This window comes from Pongo abelii, chromosome 6, assembly GCF_028885655.2.
Source record: "Pongo abelii isolate AG06213 chromosome 6, NHGRI_mPonAbe1-v2.0_pri, whole genome shotgun sequence".
NCBI lineage: Eukaryota > Metazoa > Chordata > Mammalia > Primates > Hominidae > Pongo > Pongo abelii.
In genome coordinates, this window is record NC_071991.2 from 104,597,144 (window position 1) to 104,623,080 (window position 25,937).

Sequence of the window (25,937 nt, forward strand, 5' to 3'; positions counted from 1 at the left end):
CATTTAAAGTAATAATATGTAATAAAATGCTTGTGTAGTAAGAGAAATGGGATAGTCTCTTGGAATTGATTGTAATGGGATATGACATCTGTCATTGTCAATAGGCTGAATTTTAGTCATCTTAGAGACAGAAAATGTAAAGGATAATAGTTTGCAGTGTAGTTAGAGATGAGAAACAATAAAATGATGGTAAGTACTAGATGAATAATTTAAAAATGCTATAGTAGTTCAAAATTTGCTACTAGTGTCCATTTATACAGCACCTACTTTGAGCATGAAAAGTTCCCAGGTACTGTAGACGGAATGACATAAAGATCGCCTCTGCCTGAAGTCCATTATTTAAAAGTGTGGTCAGTTTTTCTAAAACTGCTTTCCATTTTTAGCAAGTTTATATTCGTAAAAGCCAAAAGTACTGTTTTCTTTTCTTCTGTAATAGATGCCGTGAGAGAAGTAAGGAAATATTCCTCAGTTCATACCATTGAGAAGAGCTCCACCAGCAGACCTGATGCCTATGAACACACACAGATGAAACTTTTTAGGTCTCAAAGAAATCTTTACATTTCTGGATTTTCACTATTTTTTTGGCTGTAAGTAAAAAATAATAATAGAAGCACAATTTAAAAACATGATTTATGCTTCTCTTTCTCATTTTGTCCACCTTTACTGTAGATTTTTTTTTTTAAGAGAGACAGCCTTTTGCTCTGTTGCCCAGGCTGCAGTGCAGTGGTGCCTTCATAGCTCACTGTAACTTCAAACTCCTGGGTTCAAGTGATCCTGCCTCTTCAACCTCTCATTTCTAGGACTACAGGCACACACCACCATGTAGGGCTAATTTTAAAATTTTTTGTAGAGATGGGGTCTCACTATGTTGCCCAGACTGGTCTCAAACTCCTGGCCTCAAGTGATCCTCCCACCTCAGCCTCCTAAAGTACTGAGATTACAGGCACAAGTCACTGTACCCAGCCTACTGTAGTTTTTTGTTTGTTTCTTTGTTTGTTTTTTAAGATGGAATCTCGCTTTGTCACCCAGACTGGAGTGCAGTGGCGTGATCTCAGCTCACTACAAGCTCCGCCTCCTGGGTTCACGCCATTCTCCTGCATCAGCCTCCTGAGCAGCTGGGAGTACAGGTGCCCGCCACCATGCCCTGCTAATTTTTTTGTATTTTCAGTAGAGACGGGGTTTCACTGTGTTAGCCAGGATGGTCTCGATCTCCTGACCTCGTGATCCTCCCGCCTTGGCCTCCCAAAGTGCTGGGATTACAGATGTGAGCCACCGCACCCGGCCTGTAGATTTTTTTATAACATCTTTGTAAAAGAATTCAGATGATATACCCAAATAACAAACAGTAGTTAACAGCTTGTAGGTTTGCCCAGTCCATAAGGCCCTGAATGATTAGGCTCCTGCCTCTCTGTGGAGCCTTGTCTCATACGTGTCTCTGACATGTACAATGCATTCCACCCTTACAGACCTTCACCATTTATTCATTCATTCCGTCTTGCAACAGATATTGATTGAGTTCTGTAGTGTACCTAACTCTTTCCCATTTTAGGGTCTTTACACAAGCTATTCGTTTTGCCAGAACACTCTTTTCTTTCCTCATTTCCTGGCTAACTCTTACTCATCCATTAGCCTCTTTCTCAAAGCCTTCTGTGGCCATCACTACCCACAAAGTAGGTAGGTCTTCTCTTACAGGTGCTCAAAGAATGTATATATACTTCATTTTCTAGTGTCATTCCTGGTTGTAATTAAATACTGTTTTAACTTTTGCTTCCACAAACCCCCGAGGGCATGGACTTTGCTGTTTTCCGCTGCGCCTGCAGTGCCTAGCAGAGTGTCTTAACACTTAGCATTCCTGAGTAAAAGGAATGTCTGCTGAATGAATAATTGAGGATAGTAGTCACTACTTCTTCTAACAATGGCAGTTACCCATAAACAGATGTGAATGAGCTGTTCTTCGGCTTGTTTGACCTTACACAATGTTCCTTAAATAGCAGAATTTGAACTGGGCCAAAAAAAAATAATTCTCTTACTGGCCCTGTCACACTGTCTGAAATTTTCCTGTTTCTATTCCTCCAAGCTAAAGCCTTCTACAGGAAAACAAGTAAGTACCACTGAACCTGTATTCTAAATGCTGGTCTTCTAACAAAGATTCCGAAGGAATGAGACACGGGCCTGTTTTTACTAAGAGACTTAAATTAAAAAAAGAATAATGGGTTCTGCCTAAACATTATCTGCCACCACCACACCTATACCTAATGGGGAGTAATTTGGCAATGACTGTTTTAAAATAAGTTTCTGGTGATTGGCCAGTAATACATTATTCTGATTTTTTTTTCTTAGAGTGTTAAGACGTCTGGTTACGCTTATTACTCAACTGGCAAAAGAACTGTCAAACAAAGGCGTACTTAAAACTCAAGCAGAAAATACTAACAAGGCTGCCAAAAAATTTATGGAAGAAAACGAAAAACTAAAACGGGTATTTAATTTTCTTTGTAAAAATTAAATGTTGTTGGTGTTCCCAAGGAGTAATGTATTTGTTTTCAGCATCAAAAAGAGCATTTTTATATTTTATAAGCAGAAAATGACCATAATTAACTATTTTATGTAATGATTATTTCAAGAATAGTTTTACTGTTCTTTAGAAATGCTTGTTCCCAGTAATATTTTTACTATTATTTAGATTTGCCTTTTCTCCATAGTGGATTTATACCATTGGACCTATTTTCTGTGATTTAAGGAGAAAATAGTATTCTGGGAATATGAATTTTAATTCCTTCATTACCGTTAAGTTTACTTTATAATCTAAAGCAAGTCTTTATAACTCTGTTTCTATTTCTTTTTCAGTTAAAGTATTTTTAAGCCTAGATTTTAGTTTTATTTTAAATGATTGGTTTATAGAAAGCAGAGAAACGTCATTGATGCTAGATTGATAATTGCACATAATATTTGAAACCTTTAATGTTATTCCTTTATTTTCTATCCTTTGATCTCATTTCACAGTGGTAAAAATAAAAACACAGTCATTAAAGCTTTGATTGATACGTAATAACTAAACTCGAAAGCACGCAGCTTTGTATTTATAGAACAACTGATCATGTACATATCTTAATTTAAAATTATACACATCATTTTGGAGTAATGATTTGTAACCATCAGAACACTGCTTTTTTTTTCTCTTCAGTTGTTTTCCTCTTATTCTTTAGCTCTAAGAAAATGGAAAGTGTTATTTTTCTCATACATACTATAGTTAATACACTTAAATTTGTCCTGCCCTTTTAAAAAAAGCACCTTCCTCAGAATACTTTTGCAACTTTTCTCTTGGAATTGTTTTCAGAACCGGTTACCCATGCAAGGAAATTTATGTCATGATTACCAATTCCTTGACCCTGCATGATTTATTCTTTCTGTTTGTTTGTTTTCCTCTCCTTTGGTTCCATACTGTTCTGATTTGCTGCTTCCTGCATAGCTGTGACCCAATCAGAGGAGGAACAGATAGGCTGGGCTAAAGCCAGTACACAGTGGGGAGAAAGTCTTTGAGCAGCACATAAAAGCAGCTGTCAGTGCTCAGAGTATAACTAATTGACCAATAAAGTGACCAATAAAGGCCATAAGTGAGAATATAAAAGATGACATCTATTTCAAGGTACTTCATGTAGATTTTGAAAAATAAGCTAAGGAAAGATAAGCTTGTGAAAACACCCCCTTTGTTTTGTCCTTCCTTCCTTTCTTTCCTTTCCTTCCTTTCCTTCCTTTCCTCTCCTTCCCTCCCTTCCTCCCCAGACTGATCTCAAACTTTTGGCCTCAAGCAATCTTCCCACCTTGGCCTCCAAAAGTGCTGGGATTATAGGCAAGAGTCACCGCGCCCAGCCATACTTCTTCATTCTCTATCAGAGACACATTATCCAGTGAACTGCATTACCCTGAGATCCAAGAGACTTAGGTGCTAGTTCCAACATGTGACCTAGCACAAATCACCTATGTTAATGGGCTTCAAAGTTCCTTAGCTATAAATAATAGTTAACATTGTGCCAGGTATTGCTTCAAATGCTTCACACCAAGGTTTTTAACTGTTAATTTTCGGAAAAGCCCCATGAGTTTAGTATTGTTATTATCTTCATTTTATAGATGAGGAAACAGAGGCATAGAAAGGTTAAGTGACTTGTACAACATCATTCTACTAATATGTGACAGAACTAAAATTTGAACCTAAGCAGCCTTACTCTAGAATCCACATTCATAACCACATTATTTTGTGCCCTCAACTCCTATGTTATCCAATAGAACAATTTCCATGTGGTACCTATGTGCCCTTTCTGTTCTGATATTCAGTTAAAGAAATAATTATGAAAGACCAATTAACTTTTAATTTTACTACTTCAGTGTGATAGAGCTTTACTTTGCCCTGATTTTTTTTTCCAGCCACTCACCTTAGCAAGGTGGGATAATTTGGATGAGACAGTGAACACTTGCGTTGTTGTAGCTGGTAATCATTAAATTTCAGATTTCAGTGTTCTTGGTCTTTCTCCAGTGTCAAGTTACACGTCATAAATTTAGGCAAGTTTACAGGTGCAGTAGTGAAAGCTTATTTACAAGACTAATACAAATCCAACTTTTCCAAGTCAATGGCATGAAAATTCAAGCAGTCAGTGAAAACATTCTTGCAACTCAATGATTCTCTTCTAATTTGGGTAATCACTGGAGATTTTATGAACTGAATTCAGTGAAGTAATAGCTGGAGTTGTTTTCAACTTGAAGTAGGCAACACATTAAAAGAGATTTGGAGAAATTTTTTTCTTGTGCTGCTCTTTACAAAAAAGAAAAACTTTTTTTTTAATTTGAGAAGATATGAGGCTCCTTTAGTTTCAGAACGTATTTCAATCCTCCTGTCTCCAAAAAACAGTCCTTGAGATTATATAATATGTGCATTAGAGCTTTAATTCCTCCTCTGGGCTGCCTAATCTCTATATAGCACAGTAGTACTGTATTTGGTCTTGTGCTACAGTTTTTATGCTTGTTTCATCCTTTCTACTAGATTGAAGTTACTCAAAAGTAGAGACCATGTTTCTCTTATATTTTTATCTCTTACAGCACCTTGCATTGTAAAATATTTGCATGTAGTCATTGCTCAGTAGAACTTTGTGTTTTGATGAATATATTGGCTTACATTAGAAAATGAATCACCCTGCATAGAAATTCCTCTCTTATGTCAGTCTGTTTAAAATTCTCCTGTGTTCCTTTTTTACCTGACTATGGAACCTGTCAGTATCAAGTTGCTGCCACTGGCCAGGTGCAGTGGCTGATCCTGTCATCTCAGCACTTTGGGAGGCTGAGGTGAGAGGATTGCTTGAGGCCAGGAATTCAAGACCAGCCTGGGCAATACAGTATATATATATATGCACATGTATATATATACACACACACACACACACACATATATATATATATAATTTTTTGTAAAATTAGCCTGCCATGGTGGCATACCCCTATAGTCTCAGCTACTCAGGAGGCTGAGATGGGAGGATCACTTAAGCCCAGGAGGTCAAGGCTGAAGTGGCTATGGGTTGCACCACTGTACTCCAGCCTGGGTGACAGAGTGAGACCCTGTTTCTTAAAAAAAAAAAAAAAAAAAGTTGCTGCCTCTTTATTTAGTCTATTGACCCACAACAGTATACATATTATGTTTTTCAAACATTTACTTTGTCTTTCTTGGTAATTTAAATTCTTTATCATTTCTTTAAGTCAGCTTCTTAGTTCTGATGATAATTATAGTTTCTGTTCACAATACAGATTATGAAATTTTTACTCCATGATAATTTTATTTTGATCAGTTGTTTTACTATATGGATCTTAATTTTTCTTGCCTAGAAAAGATAAGCTACAAACACTAACATTTTTAAAGCCAGAATCAATTTTAAAATATAAAGAGCATTATAAAGGGTTAATGGAATAACAGTAATTTGGAAACTGTTCAACGAAAATTAGAACTTTCCAGCTGTAGAAATGGCCCTGTCATTTCCCACTTACCCATCTCCACTCTCACATATTCTTCTCTTACAAATTTGTCTGTATAAAAATAGGCTGAGTAGATAGCTCTACAATCAGAACATAATGGTTTTCTAATTAGTATCATCCTCAGAACTGTTTTTTTTCCCTTAGATTTACATTTCTCATTAATTGAGGAAGAAAGACTGACATTATTTACCTAAATACTTTTGAGAACATTATTTTAATCATAGCAACTAGAAATTCTTATGTTCATTTTGGAGATTTCAGCCATAATAAGAAATCTTTTTTGTGTGTTTCCCAAATATTAAGTTTCTGTTAGCAAAAGTACATTGTAGAAAACTATAAAATTCTGAAAAGGACAAAGAATAAATTACAAACCGGTAATTTTAGATAGGTTACTCAGCTTATTTTCTGTAAGAATGTCTGGCTATTGCAATCTAAGCTTATTTCTTCCTGTATCTCCTTTTTGCAATAGATTTTGAAAAGCCATGGTAAAGATGAAGAATGTGTTTTGGAAGCAGAAAATAAAAAACTAGTAGAAGACCAGCAGAAACTGAAAACTGAATTAAGGAAGACTTCAGATGGTAATTTTGTGTACATGTGAAAAAGTAAAAAGACTAGCATGATATTTTGTGCTGTACACTTCACTGTTTTTCCTAAAACAAAACTAATGCCTAAATGTTCTTCTAAGATACCAAGAATGACCTATTTATAAATTCTTGTTCAAATATGAAGATAAAACATTGTGTCAGCCAAGAGAAACATGCTCTGTTATACAGAAAAACATGTAGGTGTTTCAGATCTGTGTTGTAAATACAGATGTTCTTGCCTTAGCAAAAGAGCTATGTTCCTAAAAAGTTGTTTATAAATGTGTTTTTATAAAATAAATCACATTTTTCCATCATTGTATATTCCTCCTCTCAGAGAAGCAATTGCAGGGGAACAGTTTTCTTACAAGAAAATATATTGTTTATTTCAAGCACTAATATATTCTACCTGTTAGACATAAGGAAAGCGTTCCTTGAAAGTGATGGGTAGGCACAGAGTAGGCAACAATATCTGGGATGTCAGCTAAGAATTTGAGTGCCTCCTTCCAACATAACATTGCAGTGTAGGCTTGAAGTGGAGCATCCCAACTCCATTTTCCTGAAGGCAGCAGTTTCTTCTACATTAAAAAAAAAGTTTTGCTAGTGTTTTTTTCTTAGTGAAAGAACAAATTATTTTTGTTGCATCTGCACAGCGCAGAAGAGTAGATACCCCAAATTCAGTGTCATCCAAGAAAACTCTGAGTGTAAGTTTGTGGCTTGATGATTTGCAACATTTCTGCATACAACAGATAGTTTTTTATGTTGGCCAGACACTGAGAAACCACACTTTCAGTTGATGTTAAGGTACATTGTTTGGATAGGGTTTACTTCAATCAGGATGTATTTGAATTTGAGATGGAAAACATAAAAATAAAAGCTAATTCTGTGAATAGAACAAAAATCCTCCGGAGAATATTTATGTGACACAAAATTCTTTAGTCACTTTCCTACTTACTATCTCAAGTGAAAAAAAGAAGACAGTTCAGAAGCAATAAGTTAAAAAATAAATTACCCTTATAGACAAAGTGGTATATTATGTAGTTGGCATGGTATAGCCCAAAATTCAAGAATCTTCTAGTTGGTACTGTTGCCTTTTCTGTAATTCCAAAAGATTTCGAACATGATCAAGAAATGTTATTGTTTATATGAAAATGAATTTAATAGTTATCTATGGTTTACAACAGACATTTCAGAAGAGAAACTAGTGTTCTTTTTTAACCCTGCATAAAATATTGCTACTAATTCTTTTGAAGAATGAAACCATCTATTTCCAAAACACAAAAATATTCTTTCAAAATCCTGCTTTCTTTTTTCTGTAACCACCGAGAATCTCTTTTCTTATGTTGTAAGCAGGGTGGCACAAAAATAAAAGATAGACAAGAGTGTATGTGTGCTACACTTCTCTTAACCCTGCTCAATTTAGTTTCTCCTTTCACCTTTCAAAAATTCCAGCTCTGAGATATTTTGAGCTTTAACTCTTTAAATCTGGCATAAAACTTAACTTAGTATTACATGAGCATTTCTTTAAAAGACAAAATCAGATTTTAGAGAAAATGAACTCTTTGACAATGTAAGCATTGTGTTTACAATCTGATAACAACTGATACCAGCTTCTGTGTTTGAAGTATAGACTGCAGAGCTACTTTCAAAGTGAATTAGTGTTCAGGTAAAGGCAGATTTTACCTGTTTGAGTGTGTCCTGTTTGGTTCCAGCAAGATGTATAATATTTTATGAACACGTTCTATTTATCCTAAGTTTTTTTAAAAAATAACATTTGTAATGACCTTGAGAAGATCAAAGTTCCATTTCTAAAGAAGGTGTTTCCTTGATCATGTTCTGTTGACCTAAACCAGTTAAATTCAGTAAGGTAAGAACTAAGAAAATATATCAACTAATAGTGCATGATTTGGATGAATTCAGTGGTACAATGCTTTGTGCACAGTACCACTCAGAAATATTCATTGATTTCTAAATATTGAGGGTGTTAAGGTGACAAGGCTTAAGAAAGATTTAGAAAGAGATCTTACATTTGAAAATTGAGTAAAAAAAGCAATTTTTTTTTTTGGAGGAAAATAGGGTGTTTTCCATATGAATTTTCTTATCCTTTGTGTTACTTAAATCTAAGTGAAACATTTTCTTCCAAGTGTATTAGTGGAAACACAACATAAATACAAATGTTTATTTAAGCTAGTTAGCCCCAAATTTAAAAAGTGGCATTCTGGAGGCAGCTTTTGTATTTACGTTGTGTTTCCACTAATACACTTGGAAGAAAATGTTTCACTTAGATTTAAGTAACACAAAGGATAAGAAAATTCATATGGAAAACACCCTATTTTCCTCTTAAAAAAAGCTACTAAGAACACTCTGTCAGTAGTGGCAAACACCTTCAGTTTTTAACCTCCGACTCCTATTTTGACCAGAGTTTGTAAACTATTACCGGTGCTTCCGTGCAGTAATATCACCCTAGCACAGACATTGTATTTAGTGGAAAAACCTTCTGATGTCCAAGGAGATTGGCTTTAAAGATCTCTTCCAGGAAAACTACTTATTTTCATAAATGAATACCTTCCTTTATTCTTTTTCTTTTTTTTTTTTTGAGATGGAGTCTCACTTTGTCGCCCAGGCTGGAGTGCAGTGGTGGCATCTGGCTCACTGCAAGCTCTGCCTCCCGGGTTCACGCCATTCTCCTGCCTCAGCCTCCCAAGTAGCTGGGACTACAGGCGTCTGCCACCACGCCCAGCAAATTTTTTTGTATTTTTAGTAGAGATGAGGTTTCACCATGTTAGCCAGGATGGTCTTAATCTCCTGACCTCGTGATCTGCTCGCATTGGCCTCCCAAAGTGCTGGGACTACAGGCATGAGCCACCTCGCCCGGTCTCCTTTATTCTTATAACTAGAAATATGTAGCATTCAGTCATTGTATGCATCCAAGCAATGATAAAAGTAAATATCTTTTAAAAAGTGATTGAGCTGCATGTGGAAATGTCTGTTCTTCATTCTTTTAGGAGCAGGAATACATATAGATATAAAAAACATCCCATATTTTAAAAGGAATTCTTAGGGCTGCCAATCTTGTAGTAAAGGTTGAATTAGCAGTATATGTCTCCTACATAAAGGAAAAGAGAAAACAGTAGTTGGGGGAAATTTCTTGACCATGCCTTTCTTCTCTTTGTTCCTGCTTTCCTTTGTTCCTTCTTTGTTTCATCAGCAATTTTTTTTTTTTTTTTTTTGAGACAGAGTCTCACTGTCGCCCAGGTGGGAGTGCAGTGGTGCAGTCATGGCTTACTGCAACCTCGAACTCCTGGACTCATGAGATCCTCCCGCCTCAGCCTCCTGAGTAGCTGGGACTACACATGTGCACCACCATGCCCACCTAATTTTTTTAATTTTTTGTAGAGACAGGGTTTCGCTTTGCTGCTTAGTCTGGTCTTGAACTTCTGGCTTCAAGCCCTTCCTCCTCAGCCTCCAAAAACGCTGGGATTACAGGCATGAACTGCTGTGCCTGGGCCTCAGCAGTTTTTAAAAGAACTTTCCAAGTAATTCAATCGTTGTAAAGTCATTTAATGTGGAGCATAATTAACACTTTCCTTAAAAAGTGTGCCTCTTGAGGATAAATCAAACTTTAAATAAATTTCTTAAAGCATATACTAACAATCAGAAACTGAGTGTAAAGACCTATTACGGGTACCTAAGTATTAGCAGCATGCAATAGAGATACTAGATTTGGACCAGGAAACAGAACCCTTAGTCCCCTCCTTAAAATAATGATAATTCAACTATCTTCCTGGATAAATGCTTTCATATCACCTTGACTTACCTTGAACAAAACTAAAATTACCTTTTAGAGAGCAACTTTAATACCCTTGAAGATGTTAAGTTTTTTTTTACTTTTTATTGCCAGTTAACATAGGGACCAGATAGTGAAAAATAGCTGAAGTGCTTTTCCAGAGAAATTGGAGATCAAGACAAGATAGAAAATTACAGGGGAATTGCTTTTCTGTATACCCAAAACCCGAAATTCCTGCCTCTTCAGTGTTAAGAATAAGACATAAGCTTTGTATACAAGTTTAAAAGCATAGAATTTCCAGTTTCTTACAAATGAACCATATATTCATCTAAAAATAAATTCTAAAAGTTTGCCCTAAGCATGTTTTACACTTGTAAATTTTTGTGGACATGAACTTAGTTATCTTTTACCTACAGTTATATCAAAGCCACCAGCTTATTTTTAAATTATTAATGCCTAAAAACAGTTTGCTGTTTTTGGTCATTTTGTTGTTTTTTTTTTGTTGTTTTGTTTTTGTTTTGCTTTGTTGCCTTTTAATGCACTTTTGTGATTTAAATAAGAAAAAAACATATTATTTGTTTTCATGTCTGGAAGTTTCTGCTCCTTTGACACCTTTGTCCCTTGTATCAACTGAAAAAAAAACTGCGTTAAGAAAGAATAGTATAGTTTATTTGATGGTTGTGCCAATAGGCAATATATAATTAATAGTATTTTAATTATTTAAAGCAAATAAAACTCATGACCAATCCTTTTAGTTAGGTAAATAAAGGATTTATTAGTATTTATTAGTTCGTCTCTGTGTTATCTTCACATATTGATGTTATTGTCAAAACAGAAAAAAGGGTTTGCTTGCTGTCGGAGTACTTTTCTTGGACTAATATATAATGGTGATATTGCATCCTGTTTGGTTCCCTGTTACATTCCCATTTAGTTGTGATGTTTCCCTTTCCTGTGAGCTTCTTATCTGTTATCAAGGCCTATACTCATAAACTATGTGTCTTTCAGTAACCAGGAGGAATTGCTATAGGGAAGATATTAAGACAGAAATTCAAAGATACCTTATATATTATTCACAGTATTAGCAAACATAACGATGTCTACCCTGAGGAAAAGCTTTTATAATCTTTACAGAGGGACATTAAAGCAAGAGAAAACAGTTTCTTCTCAGAAGAGCTTGTAGTCCAGATGGTGAACCAAACATATGTACATAAAGGGATTCATTTCCTCCCCAGTGTGAAACATGGGCTAGTCTACCTAAAACATGAGTGGAGAGTGCTAAATGCATACTGAATCAAGGAATGTTTCAGGTGATAAAGATGTAATCAAGCACAATTCTCTAAATGTGTTGATGGACATAGAATGGCAGAAAAATGACTGAAATGATACTACTGTCCTGAGTGAGAAGAGCAAAGCAAAAACCAGAGTGGTCTGTTAGAAGTTGATGTGTCACACTAGGTGCAGTGAATGATAGTGCTGTATGGTTGAGGGGTCCATTGATGTAGCCCCTAAAAGATCACAGGAGATAATTACTTTGAATGCTTTGGTGTTCTTTTCTACTGTCTTATTCCATACCTAGATATGCATGTTTACTATAATCCTTCATGGTAAATACTTTTCTAATGATATCAACTTATGGAAGGTTCATGTTTATGGCCAAGTGAGGTACAAAAATTAAACTGTACAACTCTAGTTTTAAAACACTTTCAATTAGAAAAAACACTAAACTATTAATAGTGGTTTTCCTTAGCATGTACAACAAATAACTTTTTCCTAGAGTTTAAATTATTTTCTACAATGAATTTCTTTTGCTTAATGAAAAAGATAGCTTTTTATTGTAAAAAGAATTTAAAAATAAAAATAAAAAACCTCTTCCAAATACCCAGGTAATCTAGGGTGATAGTTTTTTGGCTTGAATTATCTAATTAATTGGCCGTATTCCAACTTTACTTTGTTGGTAGACCTTAAATATTAGAAGCTGTTCATATAGCTTTTGCTAAGTTACATGAATTACATTGCAAAATCTGAGGATACACTGGGTAATCTTGGTGAAGTCATTGACTCTTTTTAGGCATAGCTTTCTCTTTTGTAAAATGAGGGACTGAACTAGTTAAACTTTAATGTCTATTATATAGCTCCAAATAATGTAATTAAGCAAAACTGACTATCAAGAACTATTTTCATTGTTGGCTTTTTGACCCTTCAAATTATATTTATTTTTCATGAGAAAAATCTTTTCACAGTAACTTCCCTTTCTCCAAACTTAATAAGTTCAGCAGGTGATTAATTAAGCCATATTCTTCACTTTAGAAGAATGTTTCATGCAATCTTAGGATCTTTAGGACAGGATCTGGCAGGTTTTATGCATCTGTTAGCTCACAACACAAGTGTGCTATGTGAAATGGGAACACAAGTGTGCTATGTGAAATGGGGCCACAAGTCTTAAATGTAGGGCATTGGGAGAAGAGAGGATATGCCAGTAAACAGAACCAATTCTCATTAGTGTTAGAGTGTGGCTGTTTGTTTAGAACATTTATTAGAACCATTGATATGGAATAATAAAACTTGGCAGAAGAAATGATTTGAGTAAAGAAATTAGCATGTTCTTTTCATTATAATTATGTTAGGGAAATAAAAAATGGGACTAAATCTCTAGAGGTCTTCCCAGCTCTGAGAGCCTTTGTTATAAAAGGGAGTATTTATCTGGAGCACCGTTTACTTTTTTTTATTTTATCAAAGTTTTACATATACATATTTTTAAAGGAAAATGGTAACACAAGGCTTATAATGAAAAAGAGCAGTCTCCTGAGGCCCTGTCCCCAGAAGCAACTACATTCAACTCCTTTAGAAATGTCCTCTGAGGCCGGGCGCAGTGGCTCACACCTGTAATCCCAGCACTTATGGGAGGCCGAGGCAGGTGGATTATTTGAGCTCAGGAGTTTGAGGCCAGCCTGGCCAAATATGGTGAAACGCTGTCTCTACTAAAAATATAAAAATTAACCGGATGGTAGTGGCACATGCCTGTAATCCCCACTACGTGGGAGGCTGAGGCAGAAGAATCGCTTGAGCCTGGGAGGCACAGGTTGCAGTGATCCAAGATTGTGCCACTGCACTCCAGTCTGGGCAACAGAAGTAAGACCCTATCTCAAAAAAAAAATGTTCTCTGGTGTGTGCCTCCAGGTTTCTAAATGCAATGTTTAGGTAGTTTTTTCTTGATCTTTCAGTATGGGATATTATCTTTGACTTTGTTATAGGGAAGACGAGGACTTAGATCTCTTTATCTCAGCCAGTTTCCCTCCTGGCTCCTCATACTTCCCATCCCCCTCCATCCTTTCAATTTAAATATATCATAACTTTTACTATATCATATTATTACAACTATATATTCATCATCATTATGAGGATTTCCTTTGCCTCTTTCCTGTATTGATACCCTCTTTCCTGGATTCCATGTTTTCTTTCTTTTTCTTTTTTTTTTTTTCTGAGACAGATTCTCCCTTTGTAGTGCAGGCTGGAGTGCAGTGGCGCGATCTTGGCTCACTGCAACGTCCGCTCCCCGGTTCCCGGTTCCAGCAATTCTGCTTCAGCCTCCCGAGCAGCTGAGATTACAGGCATACACCACCATGCCCAGCTAATTTTTGTGTTTTTAGTAGAGACGGGGTTTCACCATGTTGGCCAGGCTGGTCTTGAACTCCTGACCTGGTGATCCGCCTGCCTCGGCCTCCCAAAGTGCTGGAATTACAGGTGTGAGCCACTGTGCCCAGCCTGGATTCCATGTTTTCTACTTTTGTATAGGTTTTGAAAGTCACAGAGGTAATGTGCCAGCTTTCATCACATTGTATCAAGAGTACATATTATTAACCTAACTTATCAGTTTTGATGTTGACCTTGATCACCTGGCTAAAATAGTGCTTGTCTAGTTTCTGAACTGTAAAGTTCCTCTTTTCCCTCCTTTTTCCATACTGTAATCTTTGTGAGTCAGTGTTCACAGCCCACACTTCAGAAATGAGGATCAGTATGCAAATGAGTGGATTAAAAAAAGAAAAAAAAAAGAAAGGAAAGTTACGCTTAACCTCCTTGAAAGTAGAGTATCTGTGTAAATTGTTTGGAATTCTTCTACACAGATTTGTCTGTTCTCTACCATTTGTTTGTCAGTATGGACTCATAGGTACTTATTTTATAATTTGGGTTATAATTTAATACTACTTTAGTTTATTGTTCAGGTTGTCCAGCTTTCACCATTGGGAGCTCTTTCATTTGGCTCCTGTGTCCCTTTGACACATTTCTATTTTGGTTATTTGTTTGTTTGTTTGTTTCATTTTTGGAGCACTTCCTTACTTTCTGGCATTACAAGATACTCCAGGCTTATCTTGAACATTTCCTGCCCCATTCTTAGAATCAATGTTTAGGGATTTTTTTTAATTGGGCTGGATTCTGTGGTACTATTTATTTATATTTTATTTTTGATTCTGGAGTAGTATGAGATATTCGTAACATGAGTAGATTTTCTTCAAAATATTTCAAGAATGGTCTGTTTGCTTTGTTTTGGCTATCCTGAGTATTTTGGTTTTTGATTGAAGGTGTTTTTATCTTGTTTCAACCAAGATTCCTATCAGGTGACTAAAGTAACACTTTGTATTGTTCACCTGACATTTATCATTTCCAAGTGAACTGTTTACACACAAGTGAATTTTTCAAATGCTTAAAGCTTACACTTTTCATTTATTCATTCTTTCATTCCTTCAAGGAGGATATTTTAAACACTTACCAATACCAGGCAATATGCTAGGTACTCAGACAGACAGATAAGACACAGCTTTGTTTCTTGAGTAGTCCATAGTCTAGTAAGGGCATAGTTGCCCTTCAATTCAATATGTGCTATGGTGAAACTTGAGTTGTAGTAGAAGCCAACACTGGAGATCGACACTTTCTTGACATTTTAAAGGATGACATTAATTAGCCAGATGAAGTAGGAGGAGATGGACAAGGTGTTATAACAAAAATAAGCAGCATGTAACCAAAGGAGTATGGCACTTTTGAGGTACTACAAGGAGCCCAAGGCAACTGGAGTGTAAAATAAGATGGAACCAGTGGAGAGAGTTGAGCAGTAGGCCTAGAAGCCATCCTGAAGGGCCTCATATGGCATGTTTGTATGTTAACATTTTCAGGGCACTCTTAGAGGGTTTTTAGGCACGAGAGCAATCACTTTGACAGCATTATAGACAATGGATTAAAGTAGCCGGGCAACTACGTGAGAAATCCACTTAATAATCTAATCTGAAAATGAGGACAGTGGTCACAGAGCTGGAGTGGAAGGTATGGATTGGAGAGCTGTAAAGGAACTTTATAGCTATCAACAAACTTTATCAACAGATGGGTGTGAGGTTAAAAGAGATTAGGTGTTGATTGAAGTGATGAATAAAACGTAAACCTTTAATTTACCTACACAGACTTGACAATATAGGCATTTACAAAAAAAGATAATATAATTAAACCACAATTTATGTCCTTACTGAACAGAAGTTTGTGTGTCTGCTTTCCAAGTATCTTGGAAGCATTACTGTAGATTAACAATCCAATAAGTGATCATTGGCAAAGGAGTAGTACAGGTGAGGATTAAATACTGAATAGCTCCAGTGTATCACACTCTTGAATTCTCAAAAAGAGAACCAAATAAATTGGAAAGAAACCAACACTAGACATATGGAAATTTTTCAAATAAAATATGTTTTCCTCTGGCTCAATCCTTACAGCTGTTGTACAACAGCCCAACTTTAGCTGTCATGCCAATGCCTCTAAAAACTTCCGTTTCCCGGCAGAGCTTTACTGGCAGTGTTTGTTATCTCAGGTGGAAATCACAGTGATACAATACATTTACACGGTACATTAGTCTCACCAGCTCCTCCCACTTTTGCAAATAGTTCCATAAGTGAACGTTTGACACTTGGAAAGACAACAAATATTTTTGCTTACTATGTGTCACTGTAACATTAGTTGAAGTTATTTCCTATATTAATAAATGATGCATGTGCCTTTAAAAATATCTAATGGACCATAACCTAGGACATAGCAGTCTCTTATTGAATCTGGCCAGTATTCTTAGGAAATATCTCAGTATTTCCATAAAGCCACTGGCAAGTGATAGAAGCCCATTTTTGCAGTTAAGAAAATTGCAATAGCAACTTAGATGTATCATCTAAAGCCTCCTTGTCCAATAATATTTTTCTTCTATATGCTGTTTCCAAAATAATATGACTCAAAATAAAATAAGCATATTCACATGTCAGATAACAAGTTTATATAATCCCTTGGTTACAGATGCAGTTGCAAAAGGAGGTGGAAGACATCCAAAACACAATAATTTTTATAAAATGAGATAAAGGACTGGGAAACAGTCCAAGATGTGTCTAGACAATAATAGCCTCCCCTAATTGGAGTGATAGTATTCATTAGATTTATTAATATCCACTGAAATACAAAATGAAATAAGAAACACAGTTTATACCTTGGCTTAATAAGTGGAAGAAAAACATTATTTGTCTGCATTTGTTCCGTTAATAGCTTTATACCAGTAGTAACCAGAAGAAACTCCTAGATAGGCTGTACAAGTGGTTTTCTAGCTTCTTTTAAAAAGGAACTACTGGGTTGATATCTAAGATATATTAAATTTATTAAATAACTTATTAATGTCAGAAATTCAAGTATAAATCATTTTTAACATTAAGACCAACTCCTGTTCATTACAAGCGCCTGACCAACTGTCTTAATAGAAAGTACTCTAGACTCAGTAGCTTATAAACAACAGAAATTTATTTCTCACAGTTCTGGTGGCTAAGAAGTCTGAGATCAAGGCCCCAATAAATTAGGCCTCTGATGAGGGCCTGTTTCATGATTCATGGATGGTACCATCTTGCTATGTTCTCACATAATGGAAAGGGAAAGGCAGCTCTCTGGGGCCTCTTTTTATTAGTGCACGAATCCCATTAATGAGGGCCCCACTCTTATGACCTAATCACTCCCCAGCCACGCCTCCCAATACGATCACATTGGTAATTAGGTTTCAACATATGAATTTTGTGGAGAGACAAGCATTCGGACCATAACAACAACATTCTCAAAACTACCACTATAGGCCAGGGGCAGTGGCTCACAACTGTAATCCCAGCACTTTGGGAGCCTGAGGTGAGAGAATTGCTTGAGGCCAGGAGTTCAAGACCTGCCTGGGCAACATAGTGAGACCTCATCTCTACAAAAAAATTTAAAAATTGGCTGGGGTGGTAGAGCAAGATGTTGTCTCAAAAAAAAAAATAAACACCATTGCAGGCTAGTCAGCCACTATTAGGTTGCGGAATCTACTGTGTATTTTATGTACCAGAAATCCAGGGTCTTAAACTTTTTTGCTGAGTTCTGAAGATACCACCACCATGCATCATATTTTCAAGTAGCCTCTAGGAAATGCCTTGTAGAACCCAAATTGAAAACTAACATATAACTCTTTATGTTGTGAAGGTGGTCCTAATGAAATCTAACCATCCCCAAAAGTGTCTTCCATACCTGACTCATACCTTTAGCAAGTGACATCACGTTAAATTTCTCAAAATCAGTCTTTAATACCTTATTTAGAATTATGCAGCTATAGAAGGAACATGGAGGAAATTACAGAGCTGTACTGCCCAATATGGCTAGCCACTAGCTACATGTGGCTGTTTAAATTTAATTGAACTTAAATTGAAAATATAGGTCCTCACTTAAACTAACCACATTTAAAGTTCACAATAGCCACATTTAAGTAGTGGCTACCATATTGACAACACAGATGTAGAATTGTGTAGAACATTTGACAATACTATCTAGAAAGTACTGATACAAAAAGCACTTTAGTTGATAATGGCTCATATATTTATATAAAAATGCCTATATGATGACTTCTCAAGAGAAAAGATTGTTTATAACTGGAACCTATAATTTTATTTCATTGTGCCAGAAAAGTAGCTTTTAAATTTATAAATTCTACTTTTTTCCCTTAAACTCCTACCCTAAAAGACCTCCAAATGTAGAACTTCTGAAGGCTACATATGATATAGAGCTACTTCAGGATTCTCAGAGTTTGGAAAAATGATTTCTGAAAGCACTGTATGAGATAAAAGTTTCAAGTATGACAACTTTAATTTTTTCTAACCCATTTTGTACTGCTCTTCTACATATTTTGCTCGTTAGCACCTTCTTCACAATGTATTGTTATATATGTGTGTGTATATATATATTTATTTATTTATTTTACTTCTATCTAAGACCATGAATCTGCTGACATATGACTTGTAGCTCCTTGGTAGGCAAAGGTCAATATATAATTCTTGTGTGCCATTATCTTGAGGAGCAGGATGTTTGTATAGACTAAATTGTCTTCCTATATATTTCTGCTTTAGTTACAGAGGTTAAAATTGTAAGTATAAAATGGAAAAACCAGTGAGGGACAGGGAAACTTTGGATGTAATGGGCCTCTGGATGCCCTGAGAAGCATTTAATATCACTTATATTCATATGTAAGTGGATGCATGACCTGAATTTATTCATGAGGAAACATCAGAGAAAAACAAAGTAAAGAACATTCTATCTAAAAAGCGGCCTGTATTCTTTAAAATGTCAGTGTCATGAAAGATGGGGAGAAGAGGGCTGTGATAATGGTGGGGAATCATTGCAGATTAAAAGAAATTAAAGAGATATGATAACTAAATGCAATATGTGATCTAGCACTGTATCCTGGACTAGCAGTGGAGAAAATGCTAAAAGGACATGATTAAGATAATTCCAAAAATTAGCATATGGATGATAAATTAGATTTAAAGTATTGTATTCATATTAAGTTTCCTAAATTTGGTAACTATACTATGGTTATGTTAGATAATATTTTGTTTCTGGGAAGCACATTCACAGAAATGTATTAAAGAGTAGAGGGGCACGATGCCTGCACCTTATTCTCAAATGAGTCAAGAAAATAATAGTATGTGTGAAGAGAGAGAATCTGATAACAAATGTAGCACAATGTTAACAGCGGATTTGAATAAAGACTATACAGGAGTTCTCTATTTAAGTCTTGTAACTTTTCTATAAATTTGAAATTATTTTGAAATAAAAATAAAACTATTCGATATTTTCTAGCCCTTTCTAAGGCACAAAATGATGTGATGGAAATGAAGATGCAGTCAGAGAGACTTTCGAAAGAATATGATCAACTCCTGAAAGAACACTCTGAACTTCAGGTGGGTGTGACATGCACTTTATGCGCCTAAATGTTTTGAAATAGTAATTACCTAAGTAAATTATTTGGGTTATTTGTCCTTAACTAATCAAGATGATGTACTTAATCCTGGCTTTGTTAAACGATTTAAAGAAGCCAGATTTTTACCTAGAGGGTAAAGACTAGGACATTGCAGGAAAATACAAGATAATTTTAAGGAATTGCTGACGTGCATACTTACAGCATTCCAGTTTTGGTGAATTTTTAAGCAAAAGAATTAAGCCACAAAAATGGCAGCATTGGAAAACAGACTGGTTCTAGAAAAGATGAGTTTTGCTCTTTGGGATGTTTGCCATATTCATGCCAAAATGAGGCCAGAATTTCAAGTTCCACATCACACTACTCTTGTCTCAGTGTTTTAGACATATTAGGACAAGACTTTAGCATTCAAATTTATTATTTACCTCCAAATGTTGATTTGAAAGATGGAAATGGGAAAAAAATGTTTCACTGTTAAAGCCACAAAGTCAGATCTGGGGCATAGGTTTTCTTTCTCTTTCTCTCTAATTCAATAAAAGAAACGTTCATCCCTGTTAGGCTTGTCTTTCCTCTCTCCCTTCTGCTGCCAGCCAGTTACCTGAATTGATTTCCCAGACACACTTTGATAAATTGGGGAAGAGACCATTCCAGAGACAGCCCTGGCCTTCCCTCCCAGTTTCTCCCAAGACAGACTATTTGGGCTGGTCTTCAAAATTTGGCAGCCTTTGTGGCTTTCAGTCAGGGCTTTTTACAAATGATAGCTTTTTATTTCACTGTACACATTTCCCTGAATCTTAATGGTCATGGTATCTCCAAGGCTCAGCACTGTTCCTGGCACAAGGCAAGCAGACACTATACTCATAGACTTTGTAGTCAGACCTACCTGGAATATCTACCTATACCTGGCTGCATGCTAGGTTTTTTATCCTAGGCAGGTTATAGCATCCCTTTGGGGCTCACTTCTTTCATCTATAAAATTGAAACAATAATGATGCCTGGCTCACTGGATTGTTAAGAGAACTAAATAAAATGTGTAGGTTTTTTAGTACTATGCATAGCTGATAGTAAACACTCAAGAAATGATAGGTATTATCATTATCATTTGTATTACTTCCTCTGTAGGAATTTTGCTGAAAGAATGACTTATTCTCAACCAACCACTTTAGCGTTGGTTTAGAGCCAGTGATTAAGTAATCCAAAGCACATGTTTGTAATCTGATAGTCCCAGTTGGTTTGCATGTTTGGTTTAACTAGCCTACTTTGACAATATCAAAAGACAAGGTAGCCAGAGAAGGGTGAATACCCTGTATGCTCCAGTCCCAGGACACTGAGGGCTCAGTTCACATGGCCGGAAGCAGATAGGTAGATTGTCAGCAAGACCACCCCTTCCCCATCTCGAAAATAGAGACCCTAAAATTGCTGACTTCATCGGGGCATGATAATTATTCCGTGGTATCTTTCAGCGTCCACCTTGGAAAGTGAAGAAGTCACTTCAGAGACCTCTTGCCTAGAAATACAACATTTTCCCCCTATTTGTGAGATTAGGGTTTACTCAGCCAGGTTGAGTATCGACATTAGTGGACTTTGCCATGATGTCAGACATGCTTAGATCTTTGAATGGAGAAAGGAAAACCAGAAGTATGCCTTCAATTTCTTATGGCCAGTGTCCATTGTTGAATGTCTCCATTGTTGAATGTCTCCATTGTTGAATGTCTCCATTGTGGTAACAGCCACTGGTTCTCTTAATTCTGAAGAATGTATATAACAATGAGATTTCCTCAACCGATCTCCCCACAAAAAAGCCACAGTCAGCCTGGAGCTGCTGCATTCTTGGTAAAGGAAGTAGAAAGCTTTTAAGATTGATTCCTGGCTGAGCATGGTGGCTCACGCCTTTCTTTAATCCCAGCCCTTTGGAAGGCCGAGGCGGGCGGATCACGAGGTCAGGAGATCAAGACCATCCTGGCTAACACGATGAAACCCTGTCTCTACTAAAAATACAAAAAATTAGCTGGGCATGGTGGCGAGTGCCTGTAATCCCAGCTACTCGGGAGGCTGAGGCAGGAGAATCACTTGAACCTGGGAGGCAGAGGTTGCAGTGAGCCAAGATCGCGCTTTTGAACTCTAGCCTGGGTGACAGAGCGGGACTCCATCTCAAAAAAAAAAAAAAAAGTGATTCCTTCCCAAGAAAATAGTTGTTACACCTGTTTCTGTGGAAAAGACCCCATCCCAGATTATGCCAGACACCATGCCAAGAGTAGGGCCTTGTTTGATAGCACTTTAGGATTTGATCTAATTTCTGCTTGTAATCAGTTTTTGAAATATTTAATAGATGACATTTGTTGAGAGTATGCTCTGGACTAAGCACTTGGCTAAGGGCTTCGTATATGTTGTTTTGTTTACTCTCCACGACAGCTCAATAATTGCAACTATTTTAATATCCCTATTTTGTGAATGAGGAAATTGAGACCCAGAGATGTTATATAATTTATCCAAAGTAACTAGTAAGTGATAGCATTCAAAGTCAGAGAATCTTTCTCCAGAACCTCCGTCATTAACCACTATGTTCTTTGGCCTTTGCTGGTCATTGGATTGTGTTCTTGGATCCATTCTCCTCTCACCACTGCTTTACTCTGTATCTCTGGGAGGTCCTTTTCCAAGGTTCCCTTGCTGTCTGACTCAGTCTGGGAAGGTTTAGCCAGTGGCAGGCACTAGAAGACTGAAGGCAGGAGGAAGGGGAAAGCCAGGGATTTCTTCTACTCTTTCTGCTGTAGAGGCCTTCTCCTTTATGGCTCCAGTTCCTTCCCTCCAGGTCCCACTGGGCAGCTTCTACATACTGGCCTTCACACCTGGGCTCCATAACCCTCATCCTTCCAGCCCAAGAAGTAGTGGTGGCTTTTCTGCTATTGATAATCCCAGAGGTTCCTTACCACCCTGTTTGGTGTGTGTACTTTTTCATCACCTATAAAACCAGTTTCCCATAATATCTCTGTTTCAAGGAAAGCAAAATCTCAGCTCCATAGTTTACCACTTCTGTAACCCACAGGTGAATCATTTGACATCTGTGCTCCTCAGGTACTTTACTACTTAAATAAAGGTTGTAATACCTTAAGAAAATTAAATCAGATCCTGTATAAGAAAGCACTTTATATATTTATAATCAAGAATGCTATTTATTATGTCCTGATTGGTTACATTTTTTTTCCTTCACCTACCCACCCCCAACCATTGTCCAATATGAGACCCTGTATAAGATTCTCAGATTTAGATATCATTAAGAGCCCCATTTTGTTTGTTTGTTTGTTTGTTTTTTGAGACAATGTCTCACTCTGTCACCAAGACTGGAGTTCAGTGGCACAATCTCAGCTCACTGCAACCTCCACCTCCCCAATTCAATCGATTCTTGTGCCTCAGCCTTCTGAGTCACTGGGACTACAAGCATATGCCACCATGCGCAGTTAAGTTGGGTATTTTTAGTAGAGACAGGGTTTCACCATGTTGGCCAGGCTGGTCTCAAACTCCTGACCTCAAGCGATCCGCCCACCTGGGCGTTCCAGACTGCTGGGATTATAGGCTCGAGCCACCATGCCCAGCCGAGAACCCTTTTCTTTAACTCTTGTGCTTTAATGTTCATCTGAGCCCTGCTTGAGGAGCAAAAGATAGTTATAGACCCTCTATGGTAAAAAGCTCTATCAAATTGTCCTCATGAATTTACTTCTGTTGTCAAACTAATCTTAGATATTGAATTATATCCTAAGGTTCTTTGGAACTAGCTTTCTGAATTTTACATAGTTGACATACTTTCATTGGAACAATCATAAAACAAAAGATCATTAAAATATTAAGGAGACAAAGGTTAAACAGGGAAACGCTGATTTCTTTACCGTAAATAGATCCCAATTTGCATCTTTTAAATCCTTTTGGATTTCCCCATCTGGTCCCCTCCCTGTTATAGGCACTAAATAAATATTAGAAAACAGTCCCTTCAAAACGTGTAGTCCTTTCCTTATTTGCCCTGCCTCTCTTCTTAAAAAAAGAAAAACAGAACTAACTAGAGATTATTGGCTGCGCAAACCCATCAGCACCTGCCAGTTTTTAAATTTCATTTTGGAAAATCAGCCATCACTTAAGGGACTTGTCCATAATAGCTTTCATTAAAGCTTTGTTTTTTATCAAAAGGGGCCACATATGTAAACATGTGAAAGTAATTTACCTCCTCTACTCTTGTCTTCTTATTTGATTGCAAAAGTTAACGTTATTAAAGTTGCTATGGAAGCAGTAATGTTCAGCCTGAACAAGAGCTTAACGAACTTCTTTATACAAGCAATAACACTCTGCAACCCCATTTTATATATTTTTCTTGATGTAGACATTTACTTTCTTAGCACAAGTGATCTCTTAAGATTAATTTCTATTCCATTTTCATTCAGTTTTAAATGATGTAATATAGTCATCTTTATAACATGATCAGCCAAGTATAATTTGAGAAGTCAGTTCTCTTGGCAAATATCTGAAGGACAAAACCAAAGCCACCCTAGCTGAGGTTTTTGTCCCTTCCTTCTTTCGTTTGCCAAAAACCTTAATTGGGTTAACTGTGGGGGAATTTTAGAAATCATGTTTTCCTAGTGTAACCTGTGAAACAAAAGCAAAATAGATTAAGGCAAGGGGAAAAATTAACTTACCAAGAGTGTTCTTTTTCCTAAGTAAAAACCACAAATTTTATAGTTTTTAAAATTTTAGACTTTCTCAATCCTTTTTCTCACATTTAATTATTCTCATAAGTATACATAGAAGAGAGAATGTTTTTTAAAAGTCCTTGTCATGTCTATGAATCTGTTTCTCTTTGCTGTACTACATAAATCATATTTTTTTCCTTACAGGATCGTTTAGAAAGAGGCAACAAGAAAAGACTGTAAACTTTATAAAAGACGTTTGCAATATACTGTGTCAAAATGTTAATTTTGTTACGTTAGCCTCTAGAAAATTTAAGTTCAGAAAAATGCGCTATGACTGGTTTGTAATTTTTTTTAATGCCACACATAGGTTGTATTGTAATGGCATTATCAAAATATTTGATGATGTTTCAGATATATTGCAAAAGCTGTATTCCAGCTCTTAAGAAAAATATAAGCATGTTAAATACCATATTTACATATTGATAATGTCACTGGTATATGGTGGCTGTTTACCAATAAAAGGAAAAAATTCATTAACCGGTTACTTCCAAAATTAGAAGTTTTAAGTTGCATGAAACCATTAATAGCCTTGAAAGCTTTGATAAGTTTTCAGTAATAATAACCTATTTAATCAGATGATGATGTGTTTAAAAATAGTGTTCAATATCAGCAAATTTGTACACAGGGAATGTAAATAAGGATAACTGATCAGAGTTATCCACTGTATTTGTAAGGAAGAGTCGGAAAAAACAATGACCTTAGTTTTTTTTAAGCCTGATGATACTATAGTTTACTCTAATAAGATAGCTATATTGATAATTATATTTTTGTTACTGTGCCCCTGCACATTTTGGTCTGTTTTTTGTTAATATTTTTATTAATAACACATAATTAGTAACCACTCTACTGTTTCAAGTTAATCTAGTAATAGAGCTTACATATATTTGTATAACTGCTATACCACTGAACTGAATTTATTTTACAACAGTGTAGAATTCTTGAAAAGTTAACGTAGAACTTATCCAAAAAGCAGTATTTATTTCCCTTGGTTGTGAGAATAACTAATTATATAAATATTACCTCAAAAATACATACACTGGTATCACACAGTCTTTCTACAATGTTTCTATATTCTGAAAGCTAAATATTAAGTACTATTTAGAAGTACTTGAGAAGATGGCAGTGATTATAATATTAATATGATTTCAGTTGTTCCAGTGTTTAGACATGAAATCATCTTCCTTGTCTCATAAAAACCTAAATATAAAAAAAGGAAAATCCTGGAGTTTTTATTTCTCTTGTCTTTGTTTCGTCCTCTGTTTATTATAATTTTAGCACCAACTTCACACCTAGCTAATTGTTTTCATCATAAAGTGGTTGAAATGAGCAAGTACATAAAAATTTTATTTCAGATGAAAGTCAGGAGTTACTGCTAAAAAACAGACATGTAGGAGACATTCAACAGGAGTAAGGAATGGGAGTTAGACCATATGGGCTGACAACACCATAAATAACAAGAAAAGGGAGTGCTGAAATAAGAGAGAATGGAGCAAATGTTCGCTCAAAGTATAGACTTAGAAATATCAAAGTAAGAGCTATCTGGGTAGATA

The 25,937-nt window shown here is 36.1% G+C and overlaps 1 protein-coding gene and 1 non-coding gene across 20 annotated transcripts in view; both read left to right on the forward strand.

Annotated features, from left to right (window-relative positions):
- BCAP29 (B cell receptor associated protein 29) overlaps positions 1-25,937 on the forward strand; it is a 49,582-nt gene that overhangs the window by 13,701 nt on the left and 9,944 nt on the right. For 15 of the 19 annotated variants that reach the window (XM_054558911.2, XM_054558921.1, XM_054558919.1 and 12 more), the window contains 4 exons: positions 437-587; positions 2,341-2,476; positions 6,482-6,590; positions 19,537-19,637. In XM_054558911.2, the coding sequence (XP_054414886.1) occupies positions 437-587; positions 2,341-2,476; positions 6,482-6,590; positions 19,537-19,637 (497 nt within the window). 19 annotated transcript variants of the gene reach the window in all.
- LOC112134531 (small nucleolar RNA U109) lies at positions 9,564-9,707 on the forward strand. Its single transcript, XR_002915941.1, has one exon. It is a non-coding gene; the product is annotated as a small nucleolar RNA U109 (small nucleolar RNA).